The 14853-nt window shown below is 43.3% G+C and overlaps 1 protein-coding gene across 1 annotated transcript in view; it reads right to left on the bottom strand.

Moving 5' to 3' along the window:
- The window catches only part of LOC107108401 (receptor-type tyrosine-protein phosphatase eta-like), a gene marked incomplete at its 5' end in the record, with an annotated part of 58716 nt that overhangs the window by 16019 nt on the left and 27844 nt on the right, over nt 1-14853 (bottom strand). Inside the window, 7 exons of the mRNA XM_015408830.1 lie at nt 611-782; nt 1288-1329; nt 4204-4291; nt 5886-6001; nt 6131-6323; nt 9500-9628; nt 12164-12445. Of these exons, the coding sequence (XP_015264316.1) occupies nt 611-782; nt 1288-1329; nt 4204-4291; nt 5886-6001; nt 6131-6323; nt 9500-9628; nt 12164-12445 (1022 nt within the window). The remainder of the gene's footprint in view (nt 1-610; nt 783-1287; nt 1330-4203; nt 4292-5885; nt 6002-6130; nt 6324-9499; nt 9629-12163; nt 12446-14853) is intronic.

Consider the following 14853-nt stretch of genomic DNA (forward strand, 5'->3'; position numbering starts at 1 on the left):
CATCGAGGCCAGCATTTCGCATGATGTACTCTGCATATAAATTAAATAAACAGGGTGACAATATACATCCTTGTTGTACTCCTTTTTCTATGCTAAAACAATCAGTTGTTCCATATCTGGTTCTAACTGTAGCTTCTTAACCCTTATACAGGTTTCTCAGGAGACGGTGGTCTGGTACTCCCATCACTTTAAGGACTTGCCACAGTTTGTTGTGATCCACACAATCAAAGACTTTAGCATAGTCAATGAAGCAGAAGTAGATATTTTTCTGGAACTCCCTTGCTTTTTCCATAATCCAACGAATGTTGGCAATTTGATCTCTAGTTCCTCTACCTCTTCGAAACCCAGCTTGTACTTCTGGCAGTTCTCTGTCTACATATTTATTTATTTATTTATTTATTTATTTATATATTTATATTTATTTATTTATTCAATTTAAACCCCTCCCTCCCTGCCAGAGCAGGCTCTTTGGGGTGCTGTAACTTGGATCCCGTATATCCAATCCTCATCCAACGTGGAGGCCAGATAGAGGAGAGGAGAGTCAGCTGAAGATCCCCTGTGATTTTGGCATCTTTAGCATACTAGGGGGCTGTTCTACCAGGTCACAAACCTCATGAATGGAACGGTTTCGTTTGACATGTATAAGTTCATGAAGTTTCACAGTTTGCAAATCGGGCACACCACGAACCAAACTGCATTTTCCCAGTTTTTGCCCTTTCCTATACTTAAACGTCACCAAAAAGGGGCAGAGGCTATTGTATCTGTACTGTAACAATAAAATGCTGGAAAAAACATACTAAAAGCAATTACAGTAGTAGCAACATCCATTTGTGCATTCAATCAACACAAAGTAAAAAGGGAGTGAGCACACTGGCTCATGAACACAGTGTCTACTTGTGGATGAACTGCAAACACGATCGTGAACACAGTGTCTACTTGTGGATGAACTGTAAACACGATCAGGGACATGGCTTTTCAAATGTTCCCGCTGCAAGCATATAACGTGAGCATTCTCATGCCTTTGCATAAGCATCTTAGCAAAGAGACTGTAATGTATAGGTACTCCATACACAAATGCATCATAACAGATTTTTTAAAAAGGTATAAACATGTTTGGGTCTCTGAATGACCTAATGATCTAAAATCTTCATAAAAGTCCTGGAAGTGTTATGAGTTCACAAAAAGAACCTTCTTTAAAACTGGGCTGATATACAAGGCAATGGGTGAACACAGACGCCCAAATATGGATTTATTCCTTAGTACTAGAAGAAGTCAGAGTCAACTCACGCAATTGGAGAAAATGGCACCTCATTGTTTTTTCCATCTTTCCTGTAAAATTGACAAGTTTTAAAAGGATTAGTACCAAAACAAACACACATTTCCTCACGTGTCTCCTTCACTAACCCCTACTAGATTTCGCTAATACATCCACATTATGCTATAAATTTTAAATGCTTTTCAAGTAGCAGCTTGAATGTATTCACAGGAGGTAAGTAATATATTTATACCAGACTTCAAGAAAGCTAATTCTCCTACTACAACGCAAAACACTATACCCACAAACTCCACACAGATAAACCCACTCATTTCGCATTGCAGCATGAAATGGGTGCAGCGTGAAATGAAATACATTTTCTATAGAACAGCAGACCCATAACTTCCATACATACAATCAAGGCAAAAAAAACCCAGGATTCTGGTCGGGTCAAGATGGCGAATTAACGCACCCCGTAACTGTGCGGGGTGAGCGACGGCTCCTTTCGACAGCTTGGGCTTGTTTAGCCTAACGCAGCAGCCCCCAGTAAGGAGGGATGACAAGTAAGCAGCGGTGCCCAAGTAGAAGTAGAGTTCAGCGTGATTAAGCCTCGGACCTGGAACAATTTCTTCCAGACCATTATTACAATCAAAAGGAAAAAAACGAGCTTTCAGGGTCAAAGAAAATATGTTTTTCCCCCTTACATCAGAAAAAAGCAAAATTTTAGGGCCCATGACCCAGGATTCTGGTCGGGTCAAGATGGCGAATTAACGCACCCCGTAACTGTGCGGGGTGAGCGACGGCTCCTTTCGACAGCTTGGGCTTGTTTAGCCTAACGCAGCAGCCCCCAGTAAGGAGGGATGACAAGTAAGCAGCGGTGCCCAAGTAGAAGTAGAGTTCAGCGTGATTAAGCCTCGGACCTGGAACAATTTCTTCCAGACCATTATTACAATCAAAAGGAAAAAAACGAGCTTTCAGGGTCAAAGAAAATATGTTTTTCCCCCTTACATCAGAAAAAAGCAAAATTTTAGGGCCCATAAAAATCTATTAAATTTTGCCTAAACCAGAAAAAAAAATAAAAAGTTGAAGTATTTAAAGTTATATCAAACATAATTTTTAATACTGATATTATTGTGGGAGGGGCCCGTGAAGCCAAAAGTGCCTAGGGCCAATGAAAGTCATAATGCGGTCTTGTCAGGAAGGAGGAGCACTGAAGGAATGCCAAATGAACCAAAATAGTCTTCTCCAGCTTCCCAAAAATGGCAACAGAAGGAAACAGATGAGTCTTTCCAGGGCAGAGAGTCCTAGAGTTTTGGTGTCCTTCAACAGGAGAGCAACACCATCCAGAATGGGCAACACCTAAAATTCTAGGCCAGACCTTCTGCTCACCAGTAGTACCTATGTTTTTGTCAGGATTAAACGCCGGTTTATTAGTCTGCTTCCACTCTAAAACTGCCTCCAGGCACCGGTTCAGGGTTTCTACGGCCTCCCTGGAATCAGCTGGAAGTGCAAGAGGAGCACTGAAAGAATGCCAAATGAACCAAAATAGTCTTCCCCAGCTTCCCAAAAATGACAACAGAAGGAAACAGATGAGTCTTTCCAGGGCAGAGAGTCGCCCAGCTACATGACCAGCGTGCTGGCGTCACGTCTGGGCGATGGCATGGTGCGGCGCGTTTATTTTCTGTGCGGGAATGTTCCTGACAAGAAGTATGAGTCCCCCGCCGGTTCGAGGTAGGTACTTGGTAAGCCTAGCGACAACCCAGCCCAAATCTCCAGATCACTTCACACAGAGGTTACATGTAGATGTGAAAGAGCATAGGGGATAAACAAGGAACCTAGGAGGATCCTATAAGCCAAAGGCCAAGGGGTGAGCAGCAGTCTCCTAGCACCATCATCTGAAAACTGCTCTCAAGGTAGGACTGGGACCACCACAGAACGGTGCCTCCCCATCTCATCCGGGAAAGGTAATCCAGAAGAATACTATGAATGATGGTTTTGAAAGCCACAGAGAAGTCCATGAGAATCAACAGAGTCACACTCCCTCGGCCCCGCTCCTGGCATTGGTCACCCACCAAGACAATCAAGGCTGTTTCAGTACCACAACCAGGCTTAACACACAGCTGGAAAGGATCTAAGTTTCCCTCATCCAAGAAGGCCTGGATGGAGTTGAGCTTAATGTAATAGAGAAGGATAGGGGGGGGGAAATTATTAGGGCTGCTAAAAACCCTAATAATGGTTTGTTTAAATTTAAAAATGGGCTGAAACCAGTTTAAATTGCTGTGGCTTCTCCCAGGACCTCTGAAACTGTAGTTTCACAAAGATGGTGATAAATTATCAGCCATTAGGAATGTGCAAAAAAAATGTTATTTTTCTGATTCAGGGTTTTTGGACCCTTAAAAATTTGTTATTGCCTTGAAAACCTGAATTCCAGTATCGGCATTGTATTGGAATTTTTCGGCTCCATTATACCCTATGGGACCATTATAGTTATTGGCCAATCTCCTAGGGTATATTCAGTGGGCTGGAGGGGGGGGGCGCTGAGGTAGATGCACCAAATTTGCAATGTAGCTGCTGAAGCCTCTCCCCAAAAGAACCACCAAGTTTCAAAAAGATTGGACCAGGGGGGGTCCAATTCTATGGGCACCCAAAGAGGAAAAAAGCAAGGCAGTAGAAAGTGAGGTGTGGGGAGCGGGCATGTTTGCAAGGCCAGCAGCAGAACCAGTGCAATGTGCCCAGTAGAACCAGTGCCACTCTGGCAATGCCGAAACCGAACAGATTTGACCTTAGTCCTGTTGGGTTTTGGCACTGCCAGAGTGGCATTTGCTCTGCTGGGCACATTTTGCACTCGATCTGCTGCTGTTCAAATATGTGAAACAGAAGCTTTAGTAATGTTCATTATGAAACATTAAAAACACTGGATCATCATGAAATTGCCTACTGTACAGCACCTTCTCTTTTTCCAAAAGATGAAACCCACTATTGCGGCGACAAGAGCAGCACCCAGAATACATCCAACAACGGCTCCCGTGATAACATCTTGAAAAGAAATAGGGACAGTTGTTACAATGAACATCTACCACAACCACAGTAATGAGTTCTAAAAACGGAAGTGCTGCAATACAGTAAAATGTTGAGAACCATCTAGCTTTGCTTTTCAGATTCAGCATTAAGATTGTATTTGGTTATCCATGTTTAAATATGGAAGAAACTTGTAGTGTCATAGCTACAATTCTGAAACTCCTATTATCCAAAAGATTGAAAATGTTAATACTACTGGCTGAATCTTGTAAGTACGAAAGAAGACTTAAAAGAATGTTGAGAAGAACATTAATTGTAAGTTCACTGGAGACAGGAGGTTACATCATTTATTAAGCAAGTATTTGCACAGGAAACGTATTGCAGACTACTAACAATAATTGAGATCACTCTTCTAATTTTTGAAAGGCTTTACACTTTTATTGTATACACACACTCCCCACCACCACTCTGCATCTGTCCTATGAGGTATCTCACTATATATTCCATTTTTCAGATTGTGAAATACTCTGAGATGGATGTGTGTCATACAGCTGTGGCAAGTTCTGGCTCTCCAACAATGTGCCTCCCCTTCAAGGGCAACACAGTGGCAAATGCTGGTGTATTTAGAGCAAACAGGTGTCCTGCATATATGTGAACAAGACCAGAGTCTCTGGCAGCTGTGAGATTTGGGCTAGGTCCTCTTTTCCTCTGGTACTTGCAAGGAGAAAGAATAGGGCAGGGAGATAGGCAGCAGTGGGAAAGGCAGGAAAGGCTTCCTTTTATAGTCTCCCAGATAAAGCAGGTGGAAGAAGATCAGAGACCAGGTGGGGGTGGGGCCAAGGAATCCTATAAATAGGAAGGCACCACATCTGGCCTGGGAGGAAGAAGCAGACTGAGCTCAGACCAGGGAGAGAACATCTGGAGAGCCCGAAAGAAGAGGACCTGGGTACTAGAACCCTTCTCCTTTCCGATTCTGAGACTGGTGGGCCAGTTGCTGTCCTTGGTGGTAGGATGGTGGATGGCAGGGAAACAGTCTCAGGTGTGGGAGAGCCTCAGGCCGATTTCCCACAAGCGCTGCTCCACGTTTGCTCTTCCCTTTTGCCCCGATGGTACGTGTCAATTTCACACAAGCTGCTGCGTGGCCGCATTTTGCCCCGCAGCTTCGTGCGATTTCCCCCGCATCTACTCAATCCTCAAAAAACAGGATTGAGTAGACACGGGGAAAATCACACAAAGGGAAGAGCGAGCGTGGAGCAGCGCTTGTGGGAAATCGGTCTCACATTTCCTTTGCAGAAAAATTAAGAAGTCCTCAGACTTTTTCCATGTGGCACATCTTCTGTTAGAAAACACTGCCTTAACTCATTCTAAAGGGTAAAATATTTCATAGGAGGTTTTTTCAGTGCTCTGCCAACTTTTCTGTTGCAAAAATGGGGGGGGGATCTGTGAAAAAGCCCCCCCATACCTTCACATCTCTATTTATTTATTATTTATTAATCACATTTATACCCCGCCCTCCCCGCAATGCAGGCACAGGGTGGTTAAGGAGAATGGGCCCGGGTTCACCAGCTGAAATGCCAAATAAATACTAAGAACAAAATGTCAATAATTATACCTGGATTTTGGGGTAAGTCTACAGATCCAGAGAAGTCCGAAAATGAGACATAACTTTCCCTTGAACTGATAGAGTCATCAGTAAAAATGATACGAGTGAAACCAGCCACACATGCCCTAATGAAAAGTGACAAGAAAAATAGTCATTAAGCTGCAATAGCATCAGAGTTGGATAATTTCTTATCTGAAGTTTGGGTCACATGAAAGATTCAGGAAAATAAGGTTCAAAGACTTCATAAAAAATACCTATAGGAGCCAAGGGGACGCAGCTTCCCATTGAAATAGCCATGACTGGTTGATCCATCTCCTATTTCAATATCATAATCATCAGCGTTAGAGGAATTTTGCACATCTTTGACATATGCGACATAAGAATCTGTTTTTTCCTTCGCAAAATCCTGATAGGTGCCTGTCAAGGACTCATTGCTGCATTTCATTTCTGTACGGAAAAAAGTACATGATAAAATAATTTTAATGTAAAGGCTGAATGATAGGCAGCACATTATTAATAGTGGCCACGAGAATCAGAGAACACTAGAGGTGAAATATCCATCTTTTATGTCTTTCAGCAGCATATTATCTGAAATCAAAAGACTGAATAAGACACAGACTCTTATATATTTTAGCTGTTACTGGCCTAGCAAAACTCTCTGATGGCTAGAACACGCCCTACATCCAAGAATGCATGTTCAAACATTTCTGAACAACAGCTTTCAAAATATGGTTTACTCATCAGATCTTCAGTCTGTATAAAATAGTCCCCAAAGCACCTACTGGTGGTTTCTTCTGAGAACAGAACTGCAAACAGCTTCTCATCAAGGCTTATCTAAAACTGGATGTCAAAGTTTGTGTAACCTGGACACTGAGACAGCAATGGAACAGGAATTTGAGAAGTAAACCTGAATTGGCATGAAAGGGCTGTGGCTCACTGGAAGAGCCTCTGCTTGGCATGCAGAAGGTCCCAGGTCCAATCCCTGGCATCTCCAGTTAAAAGGCTCAGGTAGGAGGTGATGGGAAAGACCTCTGCCTGAGACCCTGGAGAACCCCTGCTGGTTTCAGTAGACAATATTGACTCTGATGGACCAAAGGTCTGATTCAGTATAAGACAACTTCATGCGTTCATGAAGCCTAAACAAAGTTTTTCTTCCTTTTTTAAAAAAAAGGGATAAAACAAAAACGAAAAGTATATCGTATTCAGGCTTTCTAAGTAAAGGTCTTGGCTAGGGGGTATGCATTCAGGTCTACCCAAACTGAAAATATACCTAAAAAACATGGTATTGGTATTTTTTTGAGTACATTTCAGCATCCCAAATGTATCCGAGTTTTCTTGAGAAAAATGTGTGTGTGTGTGATCCTGAAAAAATCCCGGATATATTCGGGAATTACCGGTAGATACTAAAACAGAGGAGAGGAAAGAGCAGATTGCTCCCGCCTCTCAGCTGTTTGTTGGGCTCCTACCGCAGTCCCTTTAATGTCCCCGCAGCATGCAGATCAAGGAGCTGGCTCCTCCTGCAGCCTGGTTTTAACCAGGCTGCAGAAGCCGTCCCAGCTAGGATCTGTGTGCCTTAGGGATCAACCTCCCCAAGGGAGGTTTGGTTCCTTCTGCAGCACAGTTTTGGGAAGACATTAGAGAGAGGTTGCGTTGATTCACATTATTGTCATTCAAAATCCTGCTTGTGCCAGGGCAAGAGATTGGTGACAAACACCAACTGAGAGATAGAGTTGAAAAAGACATACGAAACTGCTGTTTAATCCTAGGAAAGCGTGTTCTCTTTACCTCTTACATTCCTTGGAACTACATGTTTTCAAATGAAGGAGTGATTAACACTGTTCGGGAACTCGTATATCGAGGACTTCTCAGTTTGCTTTGCACACTTTACAGATCCATTAAGATGTCTCAAAGAGTAAACATTCCAGGAGCTCAGTCAAAACAACCTCAAGAATAACGACATCAAGATTTTGTATTGTACTCCTATTATCATTTACTGGCTTTGTTTATGTCCAGGAACGGGGGTGGCTTTTTTGGGTTTTTTTTCCATTCTGTATTTTTATTCTTGGTTTTACTGGACCTGAAATATTTGGGGGTTTCTGAAAAATCCCAGATCCAAATACTGTACTGGAATTGGGATTTTTTTTTGGAAATACCGAATTTTTTTCGGGTCCGATAGACCCAAACCCCAAAATACCAAATTAAAAAAAAATCGCACACCCCTAGTCTGAGCTCTAGATCAGTGATGAACAAGCCCTCACCCCACTCTGCTCTGGAAATAATTTACAAAACCAAGATTATATAGCTAAATATCTGATAGCAAAAAATGTAGCTTCTAAATTGTGTTCAGGATATTCCACTAAGCCCCCCAGCACAGTCTTTTCTGTAACTCCTTCTTTCTTTAACATATTCAGGAGGGGGAGGGGGCTCACTTCAGGCACTGCAACAGCCCTCCCTTTAATTTATTTATTTTATTTATTTACCTTCAATTTATATCCTGCCTTGCCGGTGCAAACTGGCTCAAGGTGGCATACACAAGTTAAAATACAATAAAACCAATAAATACAACAAAATTTCATTACGAACAATTATATAAAGTGCTAAATATAAACAGATGGCGGGAAATTTCTATACATAGTCTGCTGGAGAGAGGCCATATCCGGCGTTGTTACATAGGGCTGTGGTATGTTCAGTTTGCAATAGTTGTCAGTGGTGGCTCCTAATTGAAGGCCTGGTGGAAGGGCTCCGTTTTACAGGCCCTGCGGAACTGTAAAAGGTCCCGCAGGGCCCTGATGTCCTCCGGGAGCTCATTCCACCAGTGTGGAACCGCCACTGAAAAAGCCCTAGACCTTGTAATGGCCAATCTGGCATCTGTCAGGTGAGTCAGGCGATTAGGGAGAGTCAGGCGATTTTGTGACCCTGACCTCAGTGCTCTCTGGGGCACATATGGGGAAAGGCGGTCCCTCAGGTAGGCAGGCCCCCGACACTGCATGCTGCCAGGAAAAGCTAGGGAAGCGTGGAAACTACATTTCCCATGGTTCCAACTGTCTCTGGATGTTGTTGCACATGCTCACAGTAGTGTTCCGGAATGAAAGAGAGGTGATGACATGAGCCTTCCCTGCTACGTTAGGGAAGTTATGGAAGAGGGGAGGGAGTGCCGACCATGGAAATCAGGGTCAGTAATTGGGATGGACTGAAAGGGATCTAATTAGGTCCAGACTCATGAAAGCACCCGGTTACACAATCACTCCTGTTTTTTAGGCCAATCTCTCTTGTTACTTGCAAATGATTAAAGAAATAAACATTGATTTTCCTTTCGCTTGACAATCCATAATCAGCAAAATAAATACCCTGCTTCCACACAATGGATGATGGGAAGACTATTACAGCAGGGGAGCAGCCCTACTGCTTGAGATAGGTAAGCAACCAAATATTGCTGTTTCCATGACGATGACTGTGACAGCCCCACAAAAGAAGAACTTCCTTGAAGTTGGAGACCTGGATCTTAAGCAAATGGTTGTTCCTTTACTACACAAACACCCACTGGGAAGATACGGATCTCTCTGCTTCCGGCATAAAGTCAGATTTTTAAAACAATGACCAAGTGAGTAGTATGCAATGTTTACCTTTTGATGTAATTATTACTGCATATGCTTTTAAGGGTCCATAAATGGAATTGAAAGGGCTGAACTGAACTTTCAAAGAATTGTGGCTAGTTGGCTCCAGAGCAGGCTTTTGAGAGGGAACTGGAGGGTCTACACAGCAAAACAAAGAAACGGTAACAAGTTGATCAAGACATGGAAGAAATGTGACGTCGACAGCTCAACTCTCTTTTGAAAAACTACAAAGAAACATCTTCCATTGCTTGTGAGGGCAATGAACAATCTACTCAGTGATGTTCTGTACACTGCATCAGGCATGCAAAGGCTACGTGAAACACCTACTGCAGATGCTGCACATCTGCAAACTCTTGATACGGGTCACCAACTGGATCCTCCCCATTGTGAAGAATCTGAAGGCCATTACCAGCAACCACAAGTGGTAGTGGCATGGAGGATCCAGGCGCTTAAACGGCATTACGCATTATAGCTGCAGCACAGTGAATCCACTGTATGTTTGCAGTGACCTACAAGTAGCACCTTATTCTCATTTTAATGACAGTTATGATACAGTAAATGTATTAAAGTAAACCAGCACTAAAAAGTGTAGCAGATGCAATAAATTGCTAATGGAACACCCATGGCCAACACCAGGGAATGTAGCTCCTCCACAGCAATAAAAATCCCTTCTGTTAGTGATTCAAGCTTAATACGTTCTGGCACTGCTGTAAGATTTCCTTTGTGTCAACTGCCATTAAACTTCTAGAATTAAGCCTGTTCTATGAATGGGACTGAATGGGACTCCAGACATGTAACCAAATCATAAAAGAAGAAGAAGAGAAGAGATTGGATTTATACCCCACCCTTCACTATCCAGAAGAGTCTCAGAGCAGCTTACAAACTCCTATCCCTTCCCCTCCCCACAACAGACACCCTGTGAGGTCGATGGGCCCAGAGAGCTCTTGACAGAAACTGCTCTTTTTCAAGGACAGCTCTTATCAGAACTACGGCTTGCCCAAGGTCATCCAGTCAGGTGCAAGTGGAGGAGTGGGGAATCAAACCCGGTTCTCCCAGATTAGAGTCCACGCACTTAACCACTATACAAAACTGGCTCTCATTTTAAAATGCTAAAAACCATTTTAGCAGACCTGTATAATTCCATATTTCATGTATTCTCAAGGATAATAGGGTCAGTTGTGCAATACTGGTTCACGCCATTTCATTTAAAAATAAGGTGAATACTAGAATATATTGGAATACAATGAATCTGCCACTGGCATAGTGAAAGTACTATGCCTAAGCTAAATTGATCAGAAACACATTGGAGAAAATGTCAGTTTTAATACTATGCCATTTTCTGTTCTAACAAAACAAAAACACTAGAAATACATTGGGTGCTGCCCAATATATCACACATGGAAAATTTCAGTTATCAACATAATTTAATTTAGCTTTTCCTTTTCAATACTGGGTGTGTTGGGAAAAATTTTTTGGTTGAAAGGATCATTTTACCCTGATCCATTGATCACTATGAAAACTAGCTATTCAACATGTGAAGCTGTAGCTCAAACTCAGTTTCAGTTCCTGCAAACTGAATTGGTCTTTGCAAGGTTTTAATACTTCCAAAATGACCTCAATATATTTTCCCCTACAACATTTCCCACAATGATATACATGGTTAGACCAAATCCATTAAGTAAATGGCAGTTTCTAAGCTCTCCACTGTTTGCAAACTTCTGGCAAATTAAGATGGGGGCCATCTGAACTGTACAGAACATGGGGCGCTATTGAGCACAATTGTTTTTTATAAGTTAGATTTGTATTTCTGAACAAAACCATATAGTTGTTTATGTCAACATGGAGTCAAAATCAGATTTATCAACTGTGACATAATTGGGGCACAGTTTACCAATATAGTCAGTTTTAAAGGAATGAGATGGTTAAAGTAAAGGTAAAGGTTTCCCTTGCTCGAAAGCCAGTCGAATCCGACTCTAGGGTTGTGGTGCTCATCTCCGTTTCCAAGCCGAAGAGCCAGTGCTGCCCGAAGACGTTTCCATGGTCATGTGGCCGGCATGACTAAACACCAAGGCGCACGGAACTCTGTTACCTTCCCACTGAAGTGGTACCTATTTATCTACTTGCAATTTCTTGCTTTCAAACTGCTAGGCTGGCAGGAGCTGGAACTAGAGACGGGAGCTCACTCCGTCATGCGGCACACTCGGGTCTCGAACTGCTGAACTACCGACCTTCCACAGCCTGCAGTTCAGCGTCTTAACCACTTGAGCCACCGCAGCTCCAATTAAGCAGGCATAAAAATAACTTTTATATAAAACATGTATTTTAGTGAGATGTTCTGTTTTTCCTGCATGTTTAAGATTGTTCTCCCTCATTACATCCCTAGAGAAGGATTACAAGTTGAAATAAACTACGTGGAAGGTTTGCCATACGTCAGTCATTGATACTGAGGACAACAGACAATACTTGGAAAATACAAGGCAGTTTTCAAGTGGGCAGGTATTTTACCTTTCATCACAAAGGTTTAAATGTTATGACCATAGCTATGTCTATTATCTTTGCCTATTATCCACTTCAATCGATGTCCATTATCCACGGCGTCATTCAGAAACGTGTTATCTACAAGCAGACTTCCTCACCCTGCAACCAACTTGGACAAGGAGGCTTGATGCTTACCAGTGATACTTGTAAGACATGTTTTTTCCTGAGGAGGAAAGCTCGATTCCCCACACGAATGGGTGACAATCCTGACAGTATAGCTGACAAAATAACTCAGATCTTTTATTAGGGCACCCTGATCTTCTGAGCTGTAATCTTTCGTTCTGATTAAAGTACCGGTACCGTTTGAGATCTCAATTGTGAAGCTATTAAAAATGCCATCGGGAGGAAGCCAGCTTAGATTCAGTTCTGGCTGCTTAGGCACTGGTAGACAGTTCAGTGTATACACTCGTCCTGCAACTACAATGGAACAAGGAGGAGAGATGAAAAAGTAAAATAGTCATTAAACTGATCGCATAACGTGCAATGTCTGAACGACTGATTTATAGTATTGCGTTGGGGAAAAAACACCGTATTTCTTCCTGCCGGGCTTTTACTGCCTTGTAACATACTTGACATACTTTCATAGCCCCCGGGCACACGGGCCGGATATCGTGCGGGGGGAGGCGTGGCTAATTGCCCCGGCACAGTTTGATCCGCGATTACGCGATCAGACGCGCCGGCGGCACAGCACGGGTCCTTCCCTCGGCGCCAGCGGGTAAACGAGGGACCAGAGGGGAATGCCGTGCGCCGGCGCAATCACACCACGGGCGTCTGGAGGCAGCCCGTGGCAAACGTTTACTAGTACCTTGGAGGTACTAGTTTTTAAATCCGCATTGTCGGTGGTAAGCCACGGGTGCGCTCCACTTCCCAGATGTTGGGGTGTGATCGCGCTCGGATAATCCGCCCACCTTTTGTGCCTCTCCCACGGCAACTTTGCCGTGTGACCGGGGCCATAGATAACTTAATACTTGTAGTAATGGGGGAAAAATCTGTGGCAAAGCAATGCAAAGTAAAAACCCTGCTAACTTTATAGTAATATCTCCAACATACTTAAGGGCCAGAACTACATGCATGGATTTATGACTGAACTTCAGAGTGCTTATAACATAAATTGGGATACGTTGTTGGTAAAAGGGACTTGTCCTAAGGGAAAAAATGCTCAGCCTTCTATATAGTATTTTTTTCCTAACCCAAACAGTCTTCTACTAAAACAAACTGAATTACCTGTAGTTATATATTTGAAAAACTAAAGGACTTGCAAGGGACAACTAATTATCCCCTGGTATTTCCGCCTCCCAACAGTATTCCTTCCAGTATGTCCTTTCCCTGGCAAACCCCATATCCTCACCTTTCCCTGCTTCTTTCTCTCCTTCCACATACCAACTAACCTATATCTACCTCCAGTCTTCAGCTTTTCATCCCACTGCAGCCTCTTGCTTTTTCTTCTCTCCCACCCACCTACTTTTTTCTGCTTTCCCTCCTTCAGTTTTATGTCCTTCTTTTCCCTTTCCCTGCTTCCTTCCATTCCTTCCATTGTTCACTTTTTCAGCCCCACCCCCTTTGACTGACAATAACCAAGGTAAGGAAGTCTCAGCAATACTGTTGTGGATGCCCAGCAATCCCCAAAGGGCTTTCTATGTTGCTTTGATTATTTGAGTGGGGTTAACGCCCCCCCCCTGTAATTGTAAGATTTCAGATTTTCAGAAAAGCTTCCCCTGCCCCATGTCCCCATTGTATGGATTTCTGATCTACATTCTAGAGCCCATGACAGAATTGGGGTGGGTACGTCTTCACCCAAAGAGTGATTAACACACAGAATTCACTGCCACAGGAGGCAGTGGCGGCTACAAGCATGGACGGCTTCAAGAGGGAATTGGATAAACATATGGAGCAGAGATCCATCAGTGGCTATTAGCCACAAGGTATAGATAGGAACTCTCAGTCTGTGACAAGTGATGCTCTGTATTCTTGGTGCTTGGTTTCCTCACAAGTAGCATAGCGAAGAACCAGGAAAATGTTGGCATCAGGGGTCAGCATGGTTGGGCACCTGCTGAGGCTCATGGCTCTGAAAGCTCACCTTGGACTGAAACGATAGTGTCAATCTTCCATTTCTTAATGAGAAATGTGCCTGGATGCAGTGAAAGTAGCAAAGTGCAAGAGAAGTACTGGCCCCACTGCTGGACCTCCTGATGGCACTGGTATTTCTGGCCACTGTGTGACACAGAGTGTTGGACTGGATGGGCCTTTGGCCTGATCCAACATTGGCGTCTCTTATGTTCTTATGTTCTTAAGTACATGTTCTGCTGCTTCCTCTATGCATTCCCCTACCAGGAAGAGAGAGATTGTAGAGGATGCTGAGGTAATATCCCATTTATTGATAGAAGAAACCTTGAAGGGCGCAGAGCACAAACTTTTTTGTTCTCCTTTCAGACTCAACAGATCTTCTCACTTTTCCTTCACTAGAAACAAGAGGGAAGAAGCAATGGCATTGCATGCTCACCTAGATCCCAAGAGAATTGCCCAATCCTTCCTCTCTCTACGTGTTTGTGTACATGTAGTTGGCACATGGCTTCTCCTCTTCCTCCCTCCCTACTACTAGAGCACCTTTCCATGGCCCCTTCAGCAAATGCCAAAGTTGAGTGAATGGTGGTATCATTGTCACTTACTGGTTCACCTTTGTGCGGGGAGTGAGTGAAAGAATAACAATAGCAACTAGGAGCAGCCTACAAAAGAACGTAAGAGAAGCTAATGTTGGATCAGGTCAATGGTTCATCCAGTCCAACATTCTGTCACACAGTGGCCAAAAATACCAGGTGCCATCAGGA

This window comes from Gekko japonicus, unplaced genomic scaffold, assembly GCF_001447785.1.
Source record: "Gekko japonicus isolate JY-2015 unplaced genomic scaffold, Gekko_japonicus_V1.1 scaffold3953, whole genome shotgun sequence".
Taxonomy (NCBI): domain Eukaryota; kingdom Metazoa; phylum Chordata; class Lepidosauria; order Squamata; family Gekkonidae; genus Gekko; species Gekko japonicus.